Source organism: Schistocerca piceifrons, chromosome 5 (assembly GCF_021461385.2).
Source record: "Schistocerca piceifrons isolate TAMUIC-IGC-003096 chromosome 5, iqSchPice1.1, whole genome shotgun sequence".
Lineage (NCBI taxonomy): Eukaryota > Metazoa > Arthropoda > Insecta > Orthoptera > Acrididae > Schistocerca > Schistocerca piceifrons.
The window spans coordinates 306,932,354-306,958,235 of NC_060142.1; the positions used below are offsets into that span (position 1 = coordinate 306,932,354).

The 25,882-nt window shown below is 38.5% G+C and overlaps 1 protein-coding gene across 1 annotated transcript in view; it reads right to left on the reverse strand.

Annotated features, from left to right (window-relative positions):
* The window catches only part of LOC124798960 (lysosomal acid glucosylceramidase-like), a 129,181-nt gene that overhangs the window by 10,758 nt on the left and 92,541 nt on the right, over positions 1–25,882 (reverse strand). Inside the window, exon 9 of the mRNA XM_047262494.1 lies at positions 12,034–12,314. Within this exon, the coding sequence (XP_047118450.1) occupies positions 12,034–12,314 (281 nt within the window). The remainder of the gene's footprint in view (positions 1–12,033; positions 12,315–25,882) is intronic.

Here is a 25,882-nt window from a genome sequence, read left to right on the forward strand (position 1 = left end):
CAATATAATAATCTAGGATGGATAGAATACATATTTGTGCAAATGTCAATAACAAGAAGTTTCCTAATAGATCAGTTACAAGATAAATGAACTATGTAGTACAGTGAATGACAAAAAAATAATCAAACAGATAATTAACAGTAAATGAAACAGTAATAAAATAGTTGCACATTGTGGCATATGTATAGTTTGCAGTTAATTTATAGTTCATTCTCATAAGGCAAGTGGGTCATTTGTCACATTCTCAAGGAACTCTTGAGCATAGTAAATTACTTTACTTTTGATCCACCTCAAAAGACCAGTTTTAAATTTATTTACTGGCACTGTGCAGGCATTTTCAAGTAATTTCTTGGAGTAGACAGGACCAAGATATTTGTAGCTCTTATGTGTCCTTGCAAACCTAGCATGTGGCATATTAATTATATGTCCACTTCTTATGTTATGGTCATGAGCTGTCCTCCTTCAGTCAAATTTACTCAGATTCTCTTTAACGAAGACAAGGCAGTTGTAAATATATAGGCCAGGCACTGTCATTATATTTAGTTACTTAAAATAATCTCGACATGATTCATACGGGCTAAGTTCTGCTATGCACTTTATGGCTTTCTTTTGCCATTTAAACACTAATTTTGAGCCTAAGGACTTGCCCCATAATCATATTCCATAACTCAGGTGAATTTAAGAATGCAAAATATGCTTACAACAGAAGTTCTTTACTGACACTATTCTTCAGCTTGTACAACAGATGTATGGCACGTGCCAATTTTCCACATATCTTCCCTGTGTGGGTATCCCAGCTTAGCTTTAGATCTATATGAAATCCTAATAATTTTACTGTTTCGTTATCATGACTGGGAGCATTCAGACTGAATACAATAGCTTCAGTTTTACTATCATTCTTCTGCGGTACATTTGCCTCAAACAAAGTAGTGCACTTCTCCATTGCTATTGCCATGCTGTGTAGCACATTTTCAAGATTGGTATCACATATATGAGTGTTGTGTCATCAGCATGTAGCACTGCATCACACGATGCTACTGCAGGTAAATCACTTATATAAATAATGAAAAGGAAAGGTCCAAGAACAGATCCTTGAGGTACACCCTTTACAACTGGAAGACATTCTGACATTTGATTATTTACCTTAACTGTCTTCTATTGTCCAAGTATGACTGCATTAGGCATAGATTTTTTTTTTCTGGAGCAGTGTACCTTAAGTCAATAAAGTATTTATTCATCAAAAATGAGCAGTAAGCATATTCTGTAAAGTATATAACCACACCTGCTGCAGAGGTCTTTTTAAGGGTCGTGATATTTATACACTCAGTTACCACTGAATTTGTTCATTAATCATTTTAATGAATATATCATCTCATTGTGTGAAGTTCAGAGTAGAATTAACTACTCTTGTGCACAGATAACAAAACATGGTACTGAAAGCCTTTGGCATTTTAAAAGAAAACTAAAAAGATAACTCATTAGCCACTCATTCTATAAATTATCTGAATATCAGTTCAAAGGTGGAAAAGTTCTGTTATTTATAAGCCAAGTAGCAGCATTCACTGTGAATCTGCATAACAGGTAGTAATGTACTGTAAACAGGACTAAGGACTGGAAATCGTAAACAATTGTTTTCACTGAAAAACACCAATGCAACTGTTTAACATAACTGAGAAAGCTGCAATTTTTCTCGAAGTAGTGGCTTCCTCTCTGATTTACTAGGCTAAATTTAGTTGGCATAAACATGTATATCACTAAGCAGTATAGTAATAACTTATGGTTAATATGACTCTATGATTTGCTTGTCTCTTATTAATCAATACCGTGACTTGCTCCAAACCCCTAATGGTTCTCATTCTTGATGGGATGTACACCTGATGTTAAATGAATGAATGAATAAATGAATGAAATTAGTCCCTGAATGAATGAATGAAATTAGTCCCTTTTGATTTTACCACTTGTTTTGGAAAGCAAGACAAAGTTGCTGTGGCAAGAAGCTTAAGGAGAAGTTAAATTTACCAATTACTACATGCACAATGTAATTGGCACTTTTTGCAGAGGACCTGGAAAGTGGGGGTTGCGATAGAAGTCAGCTGGTATTGCCTTGGATCCTCTTGATTTTAGGTTTCATTAGCAACAAATTCTTATCACACTAACATTCTACAGTAGTATTTTTTGCAATTTGTAGCATATGATTCTTATGTAAAGTTATTTCAGCACTCCTTACTTCACAGTGTCACCCCTGGTTTCATAGAAACACAGATGAATGTTTGTTTTGTGTGCTACCTAACCTACAATAGTAGTGTTTGTGGGAGACAGATATCACTCACATCCCCTTCCCATCCCCCACCAACTGAAAAGTTACATTCTGTTTACAGTACAATATTACTTCTTCTCATGATTTCTCTCTAAACATCATTGTGGGCATGTATAGCAAGGGAAAGGTGGGCAGATGCCCCCTTGTAGTAGATACTTGAACTTGTTTGAAAAGATGTGGGTGTTCTCTTCATATAATCAGCACTGACTTGTCAGCAGGGAAGTTAGTAGAAGTAATAAATATAATAAATTTGGGCAAAAGCAATCCACTCAGCTACTGGCAGGCACTGTGACAACCACGAACAATGTGGTTACTCCCAGATAATTTTAAATCAAAACACTTTTCTGCTGCTAAAATTTTAATTTTAAAAATGTCACTTTCTACGGTAGTCTTACACCCTGCATATTAGTAACAGACCATACCATGTATTTATTTTGTCACTGGCCCACCTTTTAATTTTGGAACTTGGAACACACTCTACTGAAATATTTTAATAGAAGAAATTAAATGTTGCACACTGTGAGTTGAAGAAAACAAAGCAAGTTCTGCTTCTTGGCTACAACACTAACACGCAGTGCAGCAAATATGCAAAACCTAGCAGTCTTTTAATGCTGTAAAATAATTGAGGATGATGTTTTAGTGGGAAGAAGAAACAGTGACCAGTACCACTTAAAGATTTATTTTCTTTTGACTGGTTTAAGTTATTTTATATAACCACTGTCACTTGAAAATACTGTTAAGACATATATGTTAACTGCCTGTCACAATCAAGAAATGTATGTTGTAACACCAAAGTAGAGCATTTGCAGGGGACAATGTTTTTAAATATGATTATATATAGATTACTGAATGAGCTACACTACCTGCATTACAGTTATGTTACAAAGTGAAGTTCTCTACATAACTTGTTTTTTCCTGATTGTTTTCCAATTGCTTACTGTTTCAAAATAAATATGAGGTAAGCTGCTGTTATTTTTCTCACTTGTTCTTGACAGCAGAATGAAGAATGAATTTTGAGTTCTGCATGAAATTTTATTATTTCTGGATGAGTAGTAGGAAACACTGTATAGATGTTGTACACAAGTTTAAAAGACATTGAGTTTCTAAAACACTCTGTCCTCAGGCTAAGTTACTGCATCCACGTATAAGATGTTTAAGGACAGATCTCATAACAGCAGTGGGTACAAGGAGATGTACATTAGAATAAGAAAAATTTGTTGTTGTTGTTGTTGTGGTCTTCAGTCCTGAGACTGGTATGATGCAGCTCTCCATGCTACTCTATCCTGTGCAATCTTCTTCATCTCCCAGTACCTACTGCAGCCTACATCCTTCTGAATCTGCTTAATGTATTCATCTCTTGGTCTCCCTCTACAATTTTTACCCTCCATGCTGCCCTCCAATACCAAATTGGTGATCCCTTGATGCCTCAGAACATCTCCTACCAACCGATCACTTCTTCTAGTCAAGTTGTGTGACAAGCTCCTCTTCTCCCCAATTCTATTCAATACCTCCTCATTAGTTATGTGATCTACCCATCTAATCTTCAGCATTCTTCTGTAGCACCACATTTTGAAAGCTTCTATTCTCTTCTTGTCTAAACTATTTATCGTCCACGTTTCACTTCCATACATGGCTACACTCCATACAAATACTTTCAGAAACGACTTCCTGACATTTAAATCTATACTCGATGTAAACAAATTTTTCTTCTTCAGAAACGCTTTCCTTGCCGTTGCCAGTTTACATATTATATCCTCTCTAATTCGACCATCATAAGTTATTTTGCATCCCAAATAGCAAAACTCCTTTACTACTTTAAGTGCCTCATTTCCTAATCTAATTACCTCTGCATCACCTGACTTAATTAGACTACATTCCATTATCCTCGTTTTGCTTTTGTTGATGTTCATCTTATACCCTCCTTTGAAGACACTGTCCATTCCGTTCAACTGCTCTTCCAAGTCCTTTGCTGTCTCTGACAGAATTACAATGTCATCGGCGAACCTCAAAGTTTTTATTTCTTCTCCATGGATTTTAATACCTACTCCGAACTTTTCCTTTGTTTCTTTTATTGCTTGCTCAATATACAGATTGAATAACATCAGGGATAGGCTACAACCCTGTGTCACTCCCTTTCCAACCCACTGCTTCCCTTTCATACCCCTCGACTTGTATGACTGCCATCTGCTTTCTGTACAAATTGTAAACAGCCTTTCACTCCCTGTATTTTACCCCTGCCACCTTCAGAATTAGAAAGAGAGTATTCCAATCAACATTGTCAAAAGCTTTCTCCTAGTCTACAAATGCTAGAAATGTAGGTTTGCCTTTCCTTAAACTAGCTTCTAAGATAAGTCGTAGGGTCAGTATTGCCTCACGTGTTCCAGTGTTTCTACGGAATCCAAACTGATCTTCCCCGAGGTTGGCTTCTATCAGTTTTTCCATTCATCTGTAAAGAATTCACGTTAGTATTTTGCAGCTGTGACTTATTAAACTGATAGTTCGGTAATTTTCACATCTGTCAACACCTGCTTTCTTTGGGATTGGAATTATTATACTCTTCTTGAAGTCTGAGGGTATTTCGCCTGTCTCTCACATCTTGTTCACCAGATGGTAGAGTTTTGTCAGGACTGGTTCTCCCAAGGCTGTCAGTAGTTCTAATGGAATGTTGTCTACTCCAGGGGCCTTGTTTCGATTCAGGTCTTTCAGTGCTCTATCAAACTCTTCACGCAGTATCATATCTCCCATTTCATCTTCATCTACATCCTCTTCCATTTCCATAATTTTGAGACGTTTGTATTCCTTTTTGCCTGCTTCATTTACTGCACTTTTATATTTTCTCCTTTCATCAATTAAATTCAATATTTATTCTGTTACCCAGGGGTTTCTACTTGCCCTCATCTTTTTACCTATTTGATCCTTTGCTGCCTTTACTATTGCATCCCTCAAAGCTACCCATTCTTCTTATACTGTATTTCTTTCCCCCATTCCTGTCAGTTGTTCCCTTATGCTCTCCCTGAAACTCTGCACAACCCCTGGTTTAGTCAGTTTATCCAGGTCCCATCTCCTTAAATTCCCACCTTTTTGCAGTTTCTTCAGTTTTAATCTACAGCTCATAACCAATAGATTGTGGTCAGAGTCCACATCTGCCCCTGGAAATGTCTTACCTACCATTGTATTATCTATCTGATAGTATCTCCAGGCTTCTTCCATGTATACAGTCTTCTTTTATGATTATTGAACCAAGTGTTAGCTAGATAAGTTATGTTCTGCGCAAAATTCTACCAGGCGGCTTCCTCTTTCATTTCTTAGCCCCAATCCATATTCACCTACTATGTTTCCTTCTCTCCCTTTTCCTACTCCCAAATTCCAGTCACCCATGACTATTAAATTTTCATCTCCCTTCACTACCTGAATAATTTCTTTTATCTCATCATACATTTCATCAATTTCTTCGTCATCCTTGGAGCTAGTTGGCATATAAACTTGTACTACTGTAGTAGGCGTGGGCTTCGTGTCTATCTTCGCCACAATAATGCATTCACTATGGTGTTTGTAGTAGCTTACCCGTACTCCTATTATTTTTAATCATTATTAAACCTACTCCTGCATTACCCTTATTTGATTTTGTATTTATAACCCTGTATTCACCTAACCAAAAGTCTTGTTTCTCCTGCCACCGAACTTCACTAATTTCCACCATGTCTAACTTTAACCTATCCATTTCCCTTTTTAAATTTTCTAAACTACCTGCCCGATTAAGGGATCTGACATATCATGCTCCGATCCGTAGAACGCTAGTTTTCTTTCTCCTGATAATGATGTCCTCTTGAGTAGTCCCCGCCCGGAGATCCGAATGGGGGACTATTTTACCTCCGGAATATTATACCCAAGAAGATGCCATCATCATTTAATCATACAGTAAAGCTGCATGCCCTCCGGAAAAATTACGGCTGTAGTTTCCCCTTGCTTTCAGCCGTTCGCAGTACCCGAACAGCAAGGCCATTTTGGTTAGTGTTGCAAGGCCAGATCAGTCAATCATCCAGACTGTTGCCCCTGCAACTACTGAAAAGGCTGCTGCCCCTCTTCAGGAACCACACGTTTGTCTGGCCTCTCAACAGATACCCCTCCATTGTGGTTGCACCTACGGTACGGCTATCTGTATCGTTGAGGCACGCAAGCCTCCCCACCAACGGCAAGGTCCATGGGTCAATGTATAGATCTGAAATACATTTGGCAAAACGTAGGGCGAATGATAACTATATTCTTAAATCCAGAAACAGCTGTAAAGCTGCTTGGGAAGTAATTAAAAGTGAAATAAATAGACCAGCAACTCAACAAGCTATACCCACAGCCCCAGATGTCTTAAACTCACACTTTGTTAACTTCAGTTTACAATAAGATTTGTCTCACCTCAACGCCATGCTTGATGCTAAAACTCTTTTAGGTTCAAATAAGTATGTAATCCATAAATTCTGCTGGGCAACAGTAACTGAAAATGATGTTAGCAAAGCAATAGGCAAACTAAGTAGTTCCAGAGCAGAGGACTTCTATGGTCTGTCAAACTTCGTCATAAAGAAGATATCAAGTGATCTTCTGTCCCCTCTAACCACTCTCATTAACCGTATATTACAGCAAGGGACTTTCCCCGACTGTTTGAAAATAGCAGTAACTATTCCCATAATTAAGAAAGGAGATAAATCAAACCCACGTAACTATCGCCCTATCTCATTAATCCCAATAATATCTAAAATAATCGAAGACTGTGTTCACCAACAAATAAATCACTATTTTGAGAGGAATAAATCATTAAGTAACTCACAATATGGATTCAGGTCTAAACTATCCACAGTTAAAGTGGTTGAAAATATTGTTAGTGATATATATGATGGCTTTGAAAATAAATTAATCTCCTGTGCTACTCTTCTAGACACTGTATCTCATAGTTCTTTGATCATGAAATTAAGACACTATGGCATGGAAGAGGACACCCTGAAATTATTAGAATCCTACTTAAGCAACAGAGTACAATTGGTTAGTGTAAATGGGCAGCTGTCAAACCTACAAACAATAAAAAGAGGTGTGCCACAGGGCTCCATACTTGGGCCCTTCCTGTTTGTAGTGTATGTTAATAATATGTTACCCTGTAAAACAATCCTCTATGCGGACTGTACGAGAAATCTGTACGAGAAAAAAGTAATATAATATTTGAAAAATTGTTTCATTGGTTTAGTGCTAACTCCCTATTCATAAATGAAACAAAAACTGAGGAAATATTCTTTAATTTGAAGGTATCAAACAAAGAAAATAAGTCCGTTAAACTTTTAGGAATGATGATTGACCAGAAACATATCACATAGTCTGTTCTAAACTTGCATGTGCTATATTCCTACTTTATAATCTTAGGAGTAGTGTCAGCCAATACTTGCTGCTGCATTCATATTTTGGTTATATACACCTCCATCTTTCATATGGTATTCTGCTCTGGGGAAATTCTCCCAATTCAATATCAATTTTCAGATGGCAAAAAAAAAGCTCTTCAATGTATAGTGGGTTTATCTCCTAGGCGTACATGCAGGGAACATTTCAAAAAACTTAATATCATGACAGTTCCTTGTTTGTACATCTGTTATTGCTTATTACACGTAAAAGAAAACATAGCTCAATATCCCCTTAGGTCATCTGTCCACACCCACAATACAAGACGAAACCACACAATTGATTTGCCATACTCTAAACTGTCCAAGACACATAATAGTTATAAATATGTAGGCCTTGAACTGTTTAATATGCTCCCTAAAATTGTACAAACAGTATCTAAAAGTAAATTTAAGACAACATTGGGTCAGTGGCTCAAAGGTAAAGCATTTTACTCAGTTGATGAATATAAAGATTGTAATGTGTCAGATTTGCTGTTTTAACATAGGGAAACGTACCTCTGCCTGTAGTAGGAACTAAACTTGGAAAAACAATATCTAACATATAGGCATAATAGACCTATTTCGAGTGCTCTATATTTGTATCAATAGCTTAGGATAATGACATAGTATTATCAACATGTATATGATAATGACATAGTGTCATCAACATGAATACTCCTCGCTTAATATAAATCTGTATAATGTTTTCTTTTTTATTGTAAAATAAACAATATATAAAATTCCAAATGTGTGCTATTGTACTACACTAACATTCATATGATTTATATATACATTGTTATGAGAATATAACCATCTTTATACTGTAATTGAACTTATTGACGAAGCCCATTGTATAAGAAAATACTGAATGGCTAATAAAGATTCTTATTCTTATTCTTAAGAGCAAATATTAATTCAAAACCACTTTCTTAAGGGTTCAGGCACTGCACCATTGAATAGTACTTGATGGAAAACATTTATCTTAGACACTCTTTTATATAATAGCTTGATCATTTACCATCAAAAAAGTTTCTTACTTAACCAGGTTCTTGAAACGATAAGAGCAAATATGACCATTTGCTCCATTGAGATGGTCTTCTCTACACAATTTTTATGATAAAACTCCTAGTCTTGCATGTTATGGAAATATGAAGTACAATTTAAGTTACACATTTCACTTTGCACATGGCTTAATGCATCCCAGTGAGTGGCAATGAATATTCCAAACGTCAGCACCAGGAAAGATGTGTGCACAACAACAGTGTAAAAAGTGGAAGTCCAGGAAGATAATTAATTTTAGGATAAAGAATAATAGTGCTTTTAAGTATATAATTTACCTAATTTGTGATTGTTTCATGGAGTAATTGTAACCATCAAATCAATATCAGGAATTTTTTTTAAAGCAAGGTGAGTTCAGTTACATTACATACATCCTTGTTCATGTTTTTCAGAAGTCAAGCTATTTAAGTAACTTATGTTTTTATGTGTAATTTAAGTGAACACATTATTTAATTATACTGTAATCTGTAGGAAGCAACAGCATTACTAATATTTTGATGTTCTCTATACAAATTGACATGACATGTGATATAATACATAAATAAATTCTATATCTACATGACTACTGCACAGTTCACATTTATGTGTCTAGCAAAAAGTTCACTGAACCAGTTTCACATGAGGAAAGCGAAAACATAAACCTTCCCATGTGAACTCTGACTTCTCTTTTTTTATGATGCTCATTCCTTTCTATGTAGGTGGATATCAAAACAATATTTTTACATTTGGGGAAGAAAGTTGGAGATTGAAAATTCATCAAAACATCTACCCACAAATTGACACCCCATTTTTCATATCATATCAGTGATATTGTCTCCCTTATTTTATGATAATACAAAAGAAGCTGCCCTTCTTTGAATTTTTTCATTGTCCTTTGTCCATCCTATCCGGTAAGAACCCCACATTGCACAGAAATGCTCCAGCAAAGGATGGACAAGCTTAGTACAGGCAGACTCTTCAGTGGATTTGTTGCATCTTCTTAGTGTTCTATCAGTAAAATGCAGTCTTTGGTTTGCTTTCTATACAACATTATCTACATGATTGTTTCGGTTTCAGTTGTTCATAGCTGTTATTCATAGGTATTTACTTGAATTGGTGGCATTTACATTTGTGTGATTTATTGCGTAATCAAAATTTAATGGATTCCTTTTAGGATTCATCTGGATGACCTCACATTTTTCATTGTTTAGGGTCAATTACCACTTTTTGCACTATACAGGCATTTTGTTTAAAACCTGTTGCAATTTATTTTGATCTTCTGATGATTTATGGGAATGTGACCCTGCGAGGTAACATCGCTGGTGGTAGACTCAGCTCTGGCACAATAGACTCTATGAACAGGAATGCTTAGGAATGTATGCTCTTATCAGTAATAAATGTTGTTCTACAGCGCGTTATAACCATATGGTTATTCATTGTAATCATCTCCTACAACCTGTGGATCCACATTAGTGACTCCTGTCAATTGTGATCATGTAGAAATTTATCATTTCTGACATGTACACATCGATGATGCCACTGACATGCTCAAATTTTGCAGTACAGTTTTCACTGACAGACAACATCTCTTCTTTCATGGATGGCACCTGTAACTATGGATAACACCATGAATATAACCAGAGTGATAAGAAGTCATAGTGACACCCTGTTGGACAGAGCTATAGCAGTGTGCAGTTTGTGTTGTGTGTACTTTGTGATTTCTCTCAGAACTTCCCTTGGCAACTAGGCCACACCTGAACCTAGGCAACCCAATCTATTGGACACATGCTTAATTGTGTTTGATCAGTAAACCTCACCATGGTAAAATACAGTTGTAGCGCAGCTCATGCAGCCGGCTGTGTTACCTACTGTGCCATCTACCACCGTATCATGTTATAATGTTGTTCCCAAATAATAGGTGCCCATCATGGGAATCCATCAACTACAGGACACATCTCCCATTTCTGTCATAGCGGTTGGATTGGCCTGTGTTGTGGTTCATCATTGTGGACAATAGCTTTGCTTTGAGCAACCCCACAATCATTCATGCAACCATATTCATCACACTTCTAAACCACAATACTGTAACAATAAGTGATACCATACACGTGCCCACAACAGACAATAAATATGGAACTGTAAAATCTGCTCTAATTTGCCATATCAACCATTCCCCAGAGGAACAAATTCATCACATCATTAAAAATGAAGTGTTCAGTGATAAACCACTATCACAATTATTATGCTGTCTGCATATGCAGATCAACATTTATCACATCCTGACCACATGGTATAGACTGCAGATTGTGAAATGTCCTCTGCAAGTCCATGAGCATGAATCTCTAGATGCTCGTCATAGTTTACTGAATTGAATACATTTGATCAAGAAACACAGTGTATCAAAAATGTGGACAACAATGATGGTGGGCATGACGTGCAGTTTCCATGATGGCACACACAACAGCATGCCAACCCCAAGCTAAACCGACCCTGCCTGAATATCACTGACTCTGACATCACTGCTCATGGATGGAGTGATGACATTTGCACAACATCAACAAACCCCCACTTGTCCACCATCCATGCTGAGCTGACACATAATGCCAATAACCACACCGCACCAGTACAGAACACTGCCAGCCATGTCATGCCCTCACTGTTGCGAGTTATCAGCCCCATGCAGAACATTGCCAAATGCATCATGCCCACATAGCCACATCATGTAGTGGAATAATTATCTCTGCTAGAAACCTACAAAATATTATAGGTGGAAAAAAGCAACCAATCACAAATTTTGACTAAATTATTTATTTCAACATAATTAGTTTATGGCCTAGGCTCATTGTCCAATGACATAAATAAACATGTGCCTACCAGCTTTCTCTTCAGCATGACATGCATCAGTGAAGCAGACTTCTGTTTTTTAATACATAAAGTAAATTTTTTCTCAAGTATCAGGAAATAAAATGTTAAAGTTGCTATAAAACACACAGTCATTAATATTGTGTTGTATTATGGGACAAAAGCGTGAAATTTGTTGAAGAAATAATTACTGCTAATGTGAATATGAGCCAAGGTGTGAAACTAGGTAAGGTGAAATAAATCATACATACAAAAAATGTTCTGGTTGCAGTTTTTCTTCAGTATACTTCAGAAAACATCTGCTGCAAACCTTCATTGATGAAATCATGAAAAAACTATTTATATTATTATAAATTTTTGCTCTATTGTAAATAGAAAACGATGAAAAAAGGAACTTACTTATTGAACAAAATGATAGCTGTTGCATTATATGGAGTTGTGAATGCCACAGTTTCAATTCCATTTTCATTGTTTGGAACAATATTAATCCTTACTGAATCTTCAGGAATAAACTTGGAAAAGTGGCCAATAGCATAAAATAATGGCTGCTTATAAAATTCATCATTTTTCGCATTCACAATAACTGAAGCATCAACATAGTTATCTACCCAGTTAGGGCCACCTTCCTGGTTTAATGCCAGATTCCAGTCATACCATCCAGTAACCCAGTGTGTGAAATCCTGGAAAGACGATTTAAGTGAATACACTGGAAGTATATGGTAGATAGTGCAGTGATTATCATTTTATTGTTGGCTGAGTGGTACATACTGGCACAGCATATGTCGTTGTATTTAGTTGCAACACACGCCATACAGAAAACATTCATGGAATAATTGTTACAATAGGTTATTACACATGTAGACAAAATTTTTAGTGTGTTTATTTTAATTATAATATTTACTAAGTATCAAAAATGTTCTAGTAATGAAGAGGTTTTCATATTGTACCTTGAATAACAGTCAACAATATCTAATCTTAAATGCAAATTATGTCTTCTTAGCTTACCATCAGCAGGTGCATACATAAATAAATTCTCAAAACCTGATGAAATTCAAGGCTCTTGAAACAAAAGATTCCTCACCTAGTAAAACAAAAGAAATGGAGAAGAAAATGGGTTTATTTCAGGGCAAAGCAGGAAAACCGATCAAACACTAAGGTCAAGCAGGAATGTACACTATGTGATCAAAAGTATCCGGACACCTGGCTGAAAATGACTCACAAGTTTGTGGCGCCCTCTGCCAGAAATGCTGGAATTCAATATGGTGTTGGCCCACCCATAGCCTTGAGGACAGCTTCCACTCATGCAGGCATATGTTCAATCAGGTGCTGGAAGGTTTCTTGGGGAGTGGCAACCCATTCCTCATGGAGTGCTGCACTGAGGAGAGGTATCAATGTTGGCATTCCAAAACATCCCAAAGGTGTTCTATAGGATTAAGGTCAAAACTCTGTGCAAGCTAGTCCATTACAAGGATGTTATTGTCGTGTAACCACTCCGCCACAGGCCGTGCATTATGAAAGGTGCTCAGTCATGTTGAAAGATGAATCACCATCACCGAATTGCTCTTCAACAGTGGGGAGCAAGAAGGTGCTTAAAACATCAATGTAGGCCTGTGCTGTGATAGTGCCATACAAAACAACAAGGAGTGCAAGCCCCCTCCATGAAAAACACAACCACATCATAACACCACTGCCTCCAAATTTTACTGTTGGTACTACACATGCTGGAAGATGACGTTCACCAAGCATTCGCCATACTCACACCCTGCCATCGGATCACCACATTGTGTACTGTGATTCGTCACTCAGTACAACGTTTTTCCAAGGTTCAATCGTCTAATGATTATGCTCCTTGCATGAAGTGAGGCATCATTTGGCATTTACCGGCATCATGTGTAGCTTATGAGCAGCTGCTCGACCATGAAATCCAAGTTTTCTCACCTCTCGTATAACTGCCATAGTACTTGCAGTAGATCCTGATGCAGTTTGGAATTCCTGTGTGATGGTCTGGATAGATGTCTGCCTATTACATGTATGACCCTCTTCAACTGTCAGCAGTCTCTGTCAGTCAACAGAAGAGGTCGGCCTGTATGCTTTTGTGCTGTACGTGTCCCTTCACATTTCCACTTCACTGTCACATTGGAAACAGTGGAACTAGGGATGTTTAGGAGCTTGGAAATCTCGTGTATAGACATATGACACAAGTGACATCCAATTACCTGACCACGTTTGAAGTCTTTGAGTTCCATGCATGCAGCACCCCATTCTGTTCTCTCGTGATGTCTAATGACTACTGAGGTCGCTGATATGGAGTACCTGGCAGTAGATGGCAACACAATGCACCTAATATGAAAAGCATATGTTTTTGGGGTGTCTGGATACTTTTGATCACGTAGTGTATGAGGGATAAAATGCAAAATGAAATGACAGTGAGAGATAAGTTTGAAAACTTGAGAAGTCAGAAACAGCTAGGGATGCAAGACACAAGTCAGAGCAAGGAAAAGACAGATTTAAACTAGGAGCACAGATGAGAAATATTGGACAGCAATAAATAAAAGTTATGTGATGCAAATAGTGAAAAAGAAGTAAAAAGAAATAAATGTCTAACTGAATAAGGTTAAATAGGAATAAAAGGGAAAAAATCAATAATCAAATCGGCAGCATTGGGAAAAGGTAAGGTGAAAGAGAAAACATCACAATAACATAAAATATAATGCTCTCAATTACTGAGAACACCTTTAATGCAAAACGATGGGTTGACAAGTCTCATGAAAACATACTGAGTAATATTTTTTTAGTAAAATAAAAATTTAATTACATCAGAAACTTAATTAAGCTTCAGGTATTTAGACTAAGCATATCCTATTTATATAGTAAGGAAAATTCTGGCAGAATGTGAACACTTTATGAGTAAAGGAGGCCATTCACTGAACAGAAAAAAATGTTGAGTCTTAAACAACCACACATAAAGAAGAAAGAAAACTTGCTAGTTTTCAAAATAAATCTTTTGTCAGGCTACGATATCAATATATAGACACACATATAAATGCACACATCCATGCACACATGCCCACATACAAATGCGCGTGCGCGCACACACGCTCACACACACACACACACACACACACACACACACACACACACACACACACACAATTGGTTTTGGGTGGATGGCGAGAAAGTAGCATGAAGTAGGAACATGGGTGGCATGGGTAGCTAGTGGTTGGAGGGAGGCAGCAGAGTTGCTGGCTCAGAATGCAGGAGGGAGGAGTGGCAGGTACATGGACTGGGCATGTGGTACACAGTATTGGAGCTGATGGAGTGTGGCACATGACAAAGGTGATGTGTGTTGGAAGTGGGTTACAGGACAGAAGATGGGGAAACCAGCAAACTGAAGCAAAGGCAGCATAAATGGGACACAAGACTTCATCATAGTTTTTGTCTGATCAGTCATTTCACACTTTAATGCAGTGTAGATGAAAACTGCACCTGGATGAAAGCTATTATGTACACTTGCATTACGTCCTGCAGTGATGCAATGATCATTTTCTAACAAAGGCTCACATATCGTAATCTTATAATGTGCAGCAAGTACAAAAGTAGAACACAGCACACAATCGTACTGTGCTAATGAAATCTTACAAAGATTTCATTACCAGAACACAGTATGACTGCATGCTGTGTTCGAGTTTCGGGCTTGCTGCACGTTATCAGAGTACGATGTATGAGCCTTTGTTTGCAAAATGATCATTGTGTCACTGCGGGATGTAATGCAGCAGGATTCTTCATCCTGATGCAGTACTCATGTAGACTGCATTAAGGTGTGAAATGACTGATCAACTAAAACTTGTCATGATGTCTTCTGACCTGTTTCTGCTGCCCTTGCTTCTGTTTACTGATTTTAGCGTATTTTTTGTAAATTTCTGAAAGAAGTGTGATTGCGATTGTTAATGCAGTTTTAAGGTTGTGATGACATTTGAAAATGAAGACTCAGTGCATCAAAACTAGTAATGTAACCTTTTCAAAAATTTCTTGCACATTGTACCTGCTGCACATTGTGCCACTGGGTGATAAACTTCATTCTTGGTTAGAGTTTAGGAGTAGCCATTCATTCTGGTTGACAATTGGTTGGTTGTCATACTGGCATAAAAAGTTGTACAGTGTGATTGCAGCGGATTTGGTATGTGACATGGCTGCTTCCACAGGTGGCTCAACATCTGATGGATAAGCCTGTGCGAAGAATGGAGTAGGAGGTGCTGAGTGGGTGGATTGGTTACATTTTGCACCTGGTTCTTGCACCGGGATATGATGCCTATGTCATATATCATAAATGATTTCTTTTATTTCAAAGGAAATGCCTTTTGACTCAATATAATATTATTCACCAGTATGAATCATAATAATCAATACCCTTTTACATAAAATTCAACCATGGAAAAAATTACATGAAAAACATTTTATAATACAACTGAAATGATAGTTCTATAATTTTGGTGTGCCATACAGAATGAACAATTTTTGGTTACCTGTGTCTCTACCCAGCTTTTCCAGATTTATCATTGGTTTGGGCAAATACACATATGAGATAAAATAAAACATTAAAAAATTGTTATTAACCCTCTGGCTGCTGCTGACAAGTTAATTCGTCATACTCCACCACTCCTGAGGAGCTATTGACAAGTTTAAGCCTGGCCTTTGGATTTTACTTCAGTGCTACTGAAGAACTAACATGGGCTTCCTTGCTGTCCGCTGAGCACTAATGGCAGGCATAGGTGAGCCAGCAGTCAGGTACCTAAGTGCTGTTGATGAGTTTAAGTTTACAGTGGTGTTTCCACCCTATATCTCAACAGCTTTAGGCAACTAGGTTGTGTTCAGACACTTTGTGATGACCTCTTTTGCTGCATTCAACCTCACTTTTCAGCAAAATTTGGATCCCAATGCTTTTTTCATCTATTCTACATAGAGCCAGATTGAGGATGAATAACTTTGTGTTGACATAGGTGACAACTCCTCCACAGACTTTGCAAGCAACAGTCCTAAGCCATTTACACCTGCAGGTGTAACATTACAGTTGTATCTTCCAACAAGAGTTCCTCCAAATCTCCTCTATCAATTTGGGACAACAATAAATCTACAGAGAAGCTCCGAAGTCAGAAACTAATTTATACACCTACAATAATGTTTGTCTCAGCAGTGCCAAATTTCAGAGCAGTAGAATGAGACATCACAGAAAGACTCCACAGATATTCAACATGGCGTGAGGTAGGCTGATTAGGTACCCCAGCCCATGTAAAGGCCCAAACACAGGCTACTTAGTGTAGATGGATGCACCATCTGAGAGTGACACAGCACTCGGCTCGGTATGTAGCAAGCACATCTGCAGGAGCCAAATAGTCAATGAAAGATGATAATTTGAGTTGTCTCAACATTATCTTGCTTCTCAATACCAATAAAATGTGTTAACTATGGTGTTTAGAATACTGCTAAATTTCTCTTACCATACCCACATCACACAAGGTGCTTAATAACAAATTACACATTTTGTCGCTGTGTAGCAGATTAATCTGTGACTAATGCCCCTTCAGCCATTGTGAAATTTAAACAGTTAAGAATAAAAGGAACCCATTGGGTGCTCAACTAAATCCAGATTAAGTTTAAAAGACTGTTCAAAAACAAAAAACTGGAAAATAGAGATATTTCTAAGGCATTTATAAAAATAAATATCCATGACCAATGTAGATAATTTTTTTTTTAAATTAAAAATTTGTAAAGCAAGTGCAGGCATTGTTCCCCTCTTCCTTCTTCTATAAAACCATCTGATATCCTATTATGATCCTTCTCACTGGAATCAGTTCACATATCATGTTCTGTAAATGATCATAAAAGATCATGGTGAAGAGCATTTAGGAATACATTACAATTCAAGCTACACATTAACAAACAGAAGAGACACTGTAGGCTACTTGTATAAAGTATGCTAGTGATAAATTATCACTACTGTGCTAATCTACTCACACTACTGATTATGGGAATCACTTCTAGGTTACCCTGCCCTCTGGCAGCTCCTACCAGACATCTTCAGTGGGTGAAAGATCTAAAGAAACTGTCACCAGGGAGACAGTTGAACACTGTCCATGTCATTTATGACCCATTAAAATAATATATCAGTCCTCTAGGGTCTTAGGCACATGGGGCTATTGGGATCCAGCAAAGAACTGACTATGGCCCTACTGCTACAAAAAGCATTATTGCAGAAGGATAAATTGCTGCCTCAGTATATTACAGTGCTTCCATTGTCCAATTGTGAGATATACTGATAGATGCTTCCCCTGCCTACTTTGTTTGGTTACACTTGAAAGCTAATAATTTGCATATCCAAGAGTTTAGTACACTTCATCCTAATTTGATGTTGTGCAGAGTGTTGCAATTTCTAAGGTAAGAAGTATACATTTAGACCTTGTGGGCCCATTCTGCACCTCCAAGTGATTAATGGTGATAGATATACCCTTCGGGTTCCCCAATATCATCATTATATGTTCCACCACTTACCACACAATTATACATGTCCTAGCTTCAAGTCAATTTCAGGGAGTCTGCATCAGGAATGGCAATGAACACATAACGTTAACACCAGTTCATCTATATAAACCAAGGATTGAAAATTTATGACACAGACATTTAAGAACAAGAGGGCCAAAACTGTTCTGGTAGCTCATACACAGGCAGCAGTTAATGTGTTTCTCACATCCCACCACACAGTATCTGTCACCAGCAAAATCCTGGCACAAATATTGCATTGCAAATAGCCAAGAAACAATGCTAAAGCCTGTCAACTCACAAATTACATTATTCTAAGCCCTTCACATGCCTCAGTTCAACCTGATAATCTCTGGTGTGGGCATGTTCATTCAGAAGATCACTAGTTGAATTCCAGCTACTGTGGAAGCTATCCATAGCCAGACAATGTATGCAGTGACAGCAAAATCATTTGGTGTCGGTAATTCAATATTGGTATCTCTAGTTCACAAACAACACTTTTACAGCTAATGACATTCTACATTTCAGTGCTGGTAAAGATCAACAAAATATTTTTGGATTACCGTTTCTTAGGAATCTTAGTAAAAAATGAAGTACTCATTTTCTTTTCTCAGCATTTTTCTGAATGGCTTCCACCTCCATTTCATTTACTCATATTTCTATTTTCGTAGTTTTTGCACCATCAAGCATGTCCTGGACCAATTTTGCTGCCTTCAAATAATTTTTTTGAGTGTTTTCTTCACTTTAGCTCAAGCTTGAGAGAGATGTTCTTCTCATGCCTCCTTAGGGAACTTGTGTTCTTTTTTCTTTTCTTTCAGAGCAGCTATCTTATAGCCATCTGATTTTTTCACGTTATTAATCTTTGTAATCTTCTCAGCAAGACACCTTTGGTTTTGTTCCTCTTTTTGCTTTTCTTTTCTAATTCAAGTTTTCTTTTCCTTTCACATTCTTCCTTGTAAACAGTGTGATTGTTTGTGCTTGCTGTCTCTACCTAATGAGCTATGAATCAATGGGCACAGAAGGAAAATGGGGATATTGTCCCAAAGCATGTCTCACAGTCAAAACAGTGTTTAAAAGTCTTTTGGTCATCACTGCCTTGTCCTCTTTTAACATGTGCTTCAAAATGGAATATCTTCTTTCTATGTCTGCAGTTCCATGGCACACTGTAAGAGAAGTCTTAACAAGTTTAGAGACATTTGCATACTTTAACTCTTTGGATAATGGCCCTCTTTTTGAGATGTGCTGCTGCAGTAATTGTCAACAATTTTGTTACATATAACTGGGTCATCTTTTTCAAATTGTAGAACCTTCCTCTCATCTCATAAGTAATCTTGCCAAAAAAATTTGAAGTGTGTTGCCTATTTCTGTATGCAAGTTTTGAATCAACTTTTGTGTGAACTTACTGAATGCTTCAGCAGATAAAATTATGAAATGAAGTTCTGCTTCCATTGATGGTTTTTTAAAGCATTCACAATGGCATTGTAGTTTTTGGACTGAACAATAGTAGAATGCTTTTCGAAAGGTGTATGCTTAAAAGAAGTAATATTGAATACCATCCTACCATTCCACAATTCTGTTGGCTGAAGGTCCTAAGGTAAGCCACCTTGTGGTTATATGCCTCAAAAACTTGTGATATGGAATATTAAACTTAGACTGAATTCCTTCAAAATCTTCCCAGCAAACAGGCCAGCCTTCCAAATAATGGTAAACACTGATCAGAACTTTGGATGCTTCTTCACCTAACACTCCAGAGCCTTTGTATAGGCATTATGCATCATGTGAATGTTGCAAGTTCTGATGTTTATTAAGTTGCCTGCCTCAGGTCTCCCAGATATCACTGTCTAAAAGCTTAAACACTTTTTTTTATTGACTTTACATCCATCTGATCCCAGCATAAGGCATTTATTTAGGGACATGTTGGCTTCAGAAAGTGCTTCACATTATTTCTGAAGTAATGCTTCACCATCAGTTTTGCTGATAAAGTGAGCTCTTAGGTGATGCATTGTTACGGAACACTTACTCTCTGGCTAAAATGTAATAGTCATTTGTAAATACTTTTTATTGGTCTGAACAATAGCACAATTATTTTCTAGAGGTGTATGCTTAAAAAAGTAATATTGAATACCATCCCACCATTCCACAATTCTGTTGGCTGAAGGTCCTAATGTAAGCCATAAGTGCTCTAAAGAATAATAAGGCAACTGGAGAAGATGGTATAGCACCTGAGATGATAAAGTGCAGAGGCAGCAAAGCAATAGACAACATGACCAATATAATCAAACAGATTTGGTGAACAAAGAAGTTGCCAGAAGGATGGAAGAATGAAACTGTAGTACCAATACATAAGAAGGGGGATAAGAGAGATGCAAACAACTACAGAGGAATATCGCTACTAGAGGTTGGATACAAGGTGCTGTCAAAACTCTTGCTCAAGAGAGTAGAAGAAGAGGTAGAAAATACAGTTGGTGACTACCAAGCAGGATTCAGGAAGAGAAGAGCATGTATAGAACAGATATTTATCCTGATGCAACTGATAGAACATAGGGCCTTAAAAACAAAAAGACAGTAATAACCTTTGTGGACTTCACAAAGGCATATGACTCCATTACAGACAGACTCTTGTTAGGATCCTGAAGAACAGGGGACTAGATGGAACTACACAAGAAGCCATAAAAGAAATTCTGACAGACACAAAAGCAAGGGTGAGATTCAGAGGAGCATTGTCAGAAGAATTTGAGATCAAGACTGGTGTTAAACAGGGAGATGGATTGTCACCATTGTTGTTCAATATAGCATTGGATGAAGTGATCAGGCTGTGGAGAGCAATAAGCGAGGAAATGGGAATACTAAAGACCCATATGGGGGACAAAAAGGACAACAGGGGTCAAGTGGACTGCCTAGCCTTTGCAGACAACATAGCAATAGTAAGTGAGATGGAAGAAGAGGCAAAGAGACAACTCAACAACTTAAGTAAGGTAGCCAGAAAGGCGGGACTGGAGATCGCCTATAACAAGACAAAGACGTTAAATACCACTGCAGACTGGGAAACACCAGGAGGCACTGTGCAAATGGTGGACAAATTTAAATACCTGGGAGAGTTTATAACAGGAAGAAACAGGAGCAAGGAGGGAATAACAAAGAGGATAAAGAAGATGAGGTTAGCCTTCTGTTTGATGAGAGAGATATACAATAAAAAGAACATATCCACAGAGGCAAAGATAAGCAACTACAGGGCAATGGTAAGAAATGCAGTGTTATATGCCATTGAGACGATGACACTAGGAAGAAATGGGCCAGAACAACGAGAGAAAGAAGAGAAAAAAATACTGAGTAAAATACTAGGTCCTGAAAGAGGTGGAGAGAGATGGATGAAAAGACCTAGGGAAGAACTGTACTGGAACAGGAGAACAATATCTGGGGAAATCAGACTCAAAAGGGCAAGGTTTGCTGAGCATGTAATTAGGATGAGTATGGACAGAATAACGAAGAGAGTGTGGGAAATAAGAGGGAGGACAAGGGAAAAGACAGAAACCAAGTGGATTCTTGAACTTCAGAAGGACTATTTGTAATTGGGGATCAAGGGGAAGGAAAGCAAAATTGGAGGAACAAATATACACCAACCAATATGCAGGAGATCAACGACAGAGAATAATACAGAGTGTCACCAATGGAGCCGACAGGAGAATAGGATGCTGAAGATCTCAGAAGAAGAGTGGGAGAGAAGAAGAGAAAGAATGAAGAGGTTCTGGGAGTAGAAGAGGAAAATGTAGTCCACAAAAGGGCTACCTGCGGTCCTAAAGAAGCCATAAAACAAGAAAAAGAAGAAGAAGAATTATTTTTTATCTCTGAAAAAGGTAGTTTCATCTAAACTCAATGTGAAAGATGATGAACATGCTTCTTCTAACATACGTTCCCAGATATATGGTGCCACTTCATCAGTTATTAGGTATCTCTGAAATGAAACTTCCTCGCAGATTAAAACTGTGTGCCGGGCCGAGACTTGAACTCAGGACCTTTGCCTTTCATGGACAAGTGCTCTACCAACTGAGCTACCCAAGCACGACTCACGCCTCATCCTCACAACTTTAATTTCGTCAGTACCTTGTCTCCTACATTGCAAACTTCGCAGAAGCTCTCCTGCATACCTTGCAGAACTAGCACTCCTGGAGGAAAGGATATTGCGGAGACATGGCTTAGCCACAGCCAAGGGGATGTTTCCAGAATGAGATTTTCACTCTGCAGCAGATTCTGTGCTGATATGAAACTTCCTGGCAGATTAAAACTGTGTGCCGGGCCGAGACTCGAACTCAGGACCTTTGACTTTCGTGGGCAAGTGCTCCACCAACTGAGCTACCCAAGCACAAACACGCCCCGTCCTCACAACTTTAATTCTGCCACTACCTCATCTCCTACATTCCAAACTTCACAGAAGCTCTCCTGCATACCTTGCAGAACTAGCACTCCTGGAAGAAAGGATATTGCGGAGACATGGCTTAGCCACAGCCTAGGGGATGTTTCCAGAATGAGATTTTCACTCTGCAGCGGAGTGAGGGCTGATATGAAACTTGAGGAGGAGAGCTTCTGCAAAGTCTGGAATGTAGGAGACAAGGTACTGGTGGAATTAAAGTTATGAGGACGGGGCATGAGTCATGTTTGGGTAGCTCAGTTGGTAGAGCACTTACGTATGAAAGGCAAAGGTCCCAAGTATGAGTCTCGGCCCAGCACACAGTTTTAATCTGCAGGAAGTTTCATATCAATGCACACTCTGCTGCAGAGTGAAAATCTCTTTCTGATGTTCAGAAATGCTATCAGGTAACAACTTCTTAAAATCATTGCAGATATCATTTGATAAATCTGTTGATTAACTGAAAGTCACTGATTTCACTGGCCAAATAACTTAAGCGGTGGTGGATAAACTTTGATACTCAACATCTGTTAACATCCAAATTGTTGGCACATGTATACTAACTTGAAGGTCATATCCGATATGAACAGTTCTAAATGTAACAGATGTGGTTCTCATTTAATTTCAAGGCTAGACTTATGTTTTGTTGAGAGGAGTGGTTAAAAACTGCCTGAAAACCTTTCTTCCCAAAATTAATAGAGCAAGAACACATACTGCAAAATAGTTCACTTTCACCAACTTCTTTCCCACTGCGGTATTGGCCACTATCCAGTCAGCTGCACTTTCAAATAAGCACTCCATCGGTTACACCACTGCATTTCCTACAGCTGCCACTACAGCATGAGAGCACTGCCACAAACTATTACACTGCTAGCAGTGAGATGCAAGCACCCTCTCGCCAGAGCTCCAGTGCCATGTGTACTTAAGTTCGAACTTTCAGGCACTGAGCCCATTTTTTGTGTTTGGGAGTTGAATAACATTCACAGTCTTTCATAATGGCCAGGGCTTGACATCTTCTTAATAGACATAGTAGTGAAGAGTGACAGGTTTATAAATCTTTTATATATGTATATATTTCTACATTCAAAACTGGTGTTACCAGACGATGCTGCAACTACAGCAACAAAGTCACTTTTTTTTTTTTATTACTGTTTGACATTAGATGTAGAATAAATTAATATCTGAATTTGCTGTCGATGAACAGCTTCTGTTCCTTGCTCCTGTATCCACTAAAGAAGCACACAGTGTGCAAAGCGAGTTATAACACACCCATGCAGAGACTTTATTTTCCAAGCTTCCTCTCTTTTCAAACCATTCACTACAGAATTTGCATTTTCTTATTTTGCAGTTTTTTTAACAAAATTAGAATCTGAGGCAAAAATAGAAGCCACTGTAATAGAAGAGTATTTTACATTCATAATAATAATAGAAATTCCTCGATGGAGCAAAACATAAAATAAAGGAAAAGCAGTCACTCTCTCACAGCACAGAAACACATAACAGAAAACACCATTCACACCAGCTTTTGAGTGCTAGCTCTTTTTCTAGCAATACCACCATCATTTCCCAAATCCCTCAACATGCAAACTAACTTTACATCTGCTGAAAGAACTGCTGTCCAGCGTCTAAAAACTCCTACTTGCGGACAAAGGCTCCACCACTGTTGTGGTTTCCAGCTGTCAGATACATCCACCAACAAACCTTGCCATAGTGACCCCATTCCAGAAATCCAGTAGGATCTCCATCTTTCCTCAAATCCTTAGACCCATCCCAGAACATCTCCCTGGAGTCCAATAAACCCAACCACCCAGGATGCCCCATTGTGGCTGCTAACTGGTCACCCACAGAGAGAATCTCTGCTCTTGTAGATCGACACCTTCAGCCTATTACCAGTAACCTTCCCTCCTATATAAAAGATACCAACCATTTCGTCCACAGTACTGTCCCTTTACTATTGTAAATAGTACCCTAATACCCTTGGTCTGACTGCTATTGAATACTAGCTTTCCCAACACCCGATGGATTCTAAACCAACAACCTCCTTCCTTGTTGCCATAATCAATTACACTGCTGGCCATTAAAACTGCTACACCAAGAAGAAATGCAGATGATAAACGGGTATTCATTGGACAAATATATTATACTAGAACTGACATGTGATTACATTTTCATGCAATTTGGGTGCATAGATCCTGAGAAATCAGTACCCAGAACAATCATCCCTCACCATAATAACGGCCCTGACAAGCCTGGGCATTGAGTCAAACAGAGCTTGGATGGCGTGTACAGGTACAGCTGCCCATGCAGCTTCAACACGATACCACTGTTCATCAAGAGTAGTGACTGGTGTATTGTGACGAGCCAGTTGATCGGCCACCATTGACCAGACGTTTTCAATTGGTGAGAGATCTGGAGAATGTGCTGGCCAAAGCAGCAGTCCAACACTTCCTGCATCCAGAAAGGCCCGTACAGGACCTGCAACATGCGGTCGTGCATTATCCAGCTGAAATGTAGGGTTTCGCAGGGATCGAATGAAGGGTAGAGCCACGGGTTGTAACACATCTGAAATTTAACGTCCACTGTTCAAAGTGCCGTCAATGTGAACAAGAGGTGACAGTGACGTGTAACCAATGGCACCCCATACCATCACACCCAGTGATACACCAGTATGATGATGACAAATACACGCTTCCAATGTGCGTTCACCGCGATGTGGCCAAACATGGAAGTGACCATCATGATACTGTAAACAGAACCTGTATTCATCTGAAAAAATGACGTTTTGCCATTCATGCACCCAGGTTCGTCGTTGGGTACACCATCGCTGGCGCTCCTGTCTGTGATGCAGCGTCAAGGTTAACCACAGCTATGGTCTCCAAGCTGATAGTCCATGCTGCTGCAGACGTCATCGAACTGTTCGTGCAGATGGTTGTTGTCTTGCAATCGTCCCCATCTGTTGACTCAGGGATCAAGACGTGGCTGCACGATCCATTACAGCCATTCGGATAAGATGCCTGTCATCTCGACTGCTAGTGATATGAGGCTGTTGGGATCCAGCACGGCGTTCTGTATTACCCTCCTGAACTCACCGATTTCATATTCTGCTAACAGTCATTGGATCTCGATCAACCCGAGCAGCAATGTTGCGATACGATAAACCGCAATCGCGATAGACTACAATCCGACCTTTATCAAAGTCAGAAACATGATGGCATGCATTTCTCCCCTTACACGAGACATCACAACAATGTTTCACCAGACAACACCAGTCAACTGCTGTTTGTCTTTGAGAAATTGGTTGGACACTTT